Here is a 2,600-nt window from a genome sequence, read left to right as displayed (position 1 = left end):
AGCCGCCTCCCCCTGCCCCGGTGCTCCTGTATGACCAAGGCGGGGGAAGGCGACGGCGCGAGGGCGAGGCCGAGGCTGAGGAGTGGGAGGCTGAGTCGGTGCTGGGCACCCTGCTCCAGAAGCTGCGGGAGGAAGGCTACCTGGCATACTACCTGCAAGGTAGGTATAGAGTGGACTTGGTGGGCACCTGCCAGGGGAGGACCCCTGCCTAGGGAAGCAAGACCTTGCCTTCCAAGGGGATTCATAATTAATTTGACCTTGGGTAAGCCCCGTCTATTTTGTCTAAAGTGGAGGTGAGACTCCCTCTCCCAACAGCTACTAGGCTGCTTTCAGGGGAGGGGAGCCTGATCATGACCTTGGGCAGGTCCTTCACCCTTGAGAAGCCCCAGTTCTTAGTCTAGAAAATGGGGAGAACTGGGCAGAGCTGACCTAGTTAACAGGATGCTCAAGAACAAAGTCCTACGTTTGGGACCTCTGTGTCTGGCCAACAGCTTCCCCACTTTCCTGGTGCTCCCTGCTCCTCTGTACCTCAAAGGAGGCAGAGGCCAGACAGCAGGAGGGGAAATCCCAGGCCCTGAGATGGTGGGGGAAAATCCTGGAGAAGGTGTGCAGGCAGGAGAAGGCATGAGGACAAGAGACCAGCCTCCCCTGTAGTCAGGGCAGGGCCCTGGATGGGCGAAGTGGAGGCAAGTTGATACAGGTCTGTTGGCCCTGTGCAAGCCAGATGCCCCCTCCCCAGAGGCCCAGTGCAGGGGCAAGGTTCCTGTGAAGCTATAGAGGCAGCTGTCCCCACCTCCTGATCAGTTGGTCACCAAGAAAGGACAGTTGGGCCGTAAAGAGAATATATAAATATAGAAAGTGTCAGGTTTCCAGGTCCCCACCCCCAGCTCAGGGAAATGATCGAATCTGTAGACGAAAGAGTTGCTGGCTTCTCAGGACTTTGGAATCATTCAGATGGAATGTCATACTCTCTCCCAAGCTCCCCATTTCTTGGGGTCCCACTTCATCCCTTAGCGTTCTCCTGACCACACCCGATCAGGAGATGCCCAGGTAGAGAACTGACACCCAGACCTTTCTTCTTCTTTAACTGATGACTGCTGTCCTCAGTTGAGCCCTCACATCTGCCTTGGCTCTCAGCCCTGGAGCTCTAAGATCCTCTTGGGTGGCTCTGTCAGGACCCAGCTTCTTGCATCTCCAGTTGCCACAGTGGGCACTTGTCATCCAGTGCTGCATGAGGATTGCTAGGGCACCCACAGCGTACCACACATGCCCCCCCCCAGTGTAAATGAAACGCCCCTTGGCTCTTTTGTTCCATTTGGGGAGATCTGCAAACCCCCTAGGTTGTATAGGGCCAGCTCCCTAACCCCTGCCAGGGGCACTTGGCTGCTCAGGAAGCCAGGTCAGCAGGACCCTTTGCTTCTCCCTCCACAGGTGGCTTCGCCAGATTTCAGGCCGAGTGCCCTCACCTCTGTGAGACCAGCCTCAATGGTGGTGCTGGCTCAAGCATGGCCCCAGTGCCCAGCCCAGTGCCCGTGGTGGGACTGGGTGGCCTGTGCCTGAGCTCCGACTGCTCTGACGCAGAATCTGAGGCTGACCGCGACTCCATGAGCTGTGGCCTGGATTCGGAAGGCACCACGCCTCCCCCAGTGGGGCTGCTGCCATCCTTCCCGGTCCAGATCTTGCCCAACCTCTACCTGGGCAGTGCCCGGGATTCAGCCAACTTAGAGAGCCTGGCCAAGTTGGGCATCCGCTACATCCTCAATGTCACCCCCAACCTCCCTAACCTCTTTGAGAAGAATGGTGACTTTCACTACAAGCAGATCCCCATCTCTGACCACTGGAGCCAGAACTTGTCCCAGTTCTTTCCAGAGGCCATTGCATTCATTGGTGAGTCTGCCTTGCCCTCTCCTTCCTTCCTCTCCACTGCACCTCACCTCTAGCCTCTCCCATGTCTTCTCCCTCTCCTTAAGAGAATTCTTCCCAGGCTTACCTGCCATTGCCAGAGCAGGGATAACCCTTCTAGGGTGGGGGTGGACAGGGCTCAAGCCAGCTCCAGAGCCTGCTAGCAAAACCTCCAGGACTCTGAGGGCGGGGGGTGGGCTGCAAGGGCCCTTCTGGAAGACCACCTGGCTATGGTCTCACACTGGTCCTTGGGTCACCGTGGCTCTGCACTCCCCCACCTAGACGAGGCCTTGTCCCAGAACTGCGGGGTGCTCGTCCACTGCCTGGCAGGCGTCAGCCGCTCTGTCACCGTCACCGTGGCCTACCTCATGCAGAAGCTCCACCTCTCGCTCAACGATGCCTACGACCTGGTCAAGAGGAAGAAGTCTAACATCTCGCCCAACTTCAACTTCATGGGGCAGCTGTTGGACTTTGAGCGCAGTCTGCGCTTGGAGGAGAGGCGCTCCCAGGGGCAGGGCAGTGGGGGCCAGGAGTCTGCCACCTCTGACCCCCCCTCCTTTTTTACCACCCCCACCAGCGATGGGGTCTTTGAGCTGGACCCCACATAAGACCATGTTGGACTGGCAGGGCTGGTTCCCACCCATGACCCCACACCCAGTGGGTGCTCTAACCACCCATATAGTAGGGGAGAAGGGGGG

At 58.2% G+C, this 2,600-nt stretch overlaps 1 protein-coding gene across 1 annotated transcript; it reads left to right on the top strand.

Moving 5' to 3' along the window:
- Window positions 1–2,599, top strand: Dusp9 (dual specificity phosphatase 9). The gene is made up of 3 exons (XM_015477007.2): window positions 1–159; window positions 1,432–1,887; window positions 2,185–2,599. Exons 2-3 carry the CDS (start codon window positions 1,506–1,508, stop codon window positions 2,508–2,510), a joined length of 708 nt encoding a protein of 235 aa, XP_015332493.2. The 5' UTR covers window positions 1–159; window positions 1,432–1,505; the 3' UTR covers window positions 2,511–2,599.
- The last annotated feature ends 1 nt before the right edge of the window (window position 2,600 follows it).

The sequence above is a fragment of the Marmota marmota genome, unplaced genomic scaffold, assembly GCF_001458135.2.
Source record: "Marmota marmota marmota unplaced genomic scaffold, marMar, whole genome shotgun sequence".
Classification (NCBI taxonomy): Eukaryota; Metazoa; Chordata; class Mammalia; order Rodentia; family Sciuridae; genus Marmota; species Marmota marmota.
The sequence above is the reverse complement of the archived record's forward strand: the minus strand, read 5'-3'. Positions and strand labels throughout refer to the sequence as shown.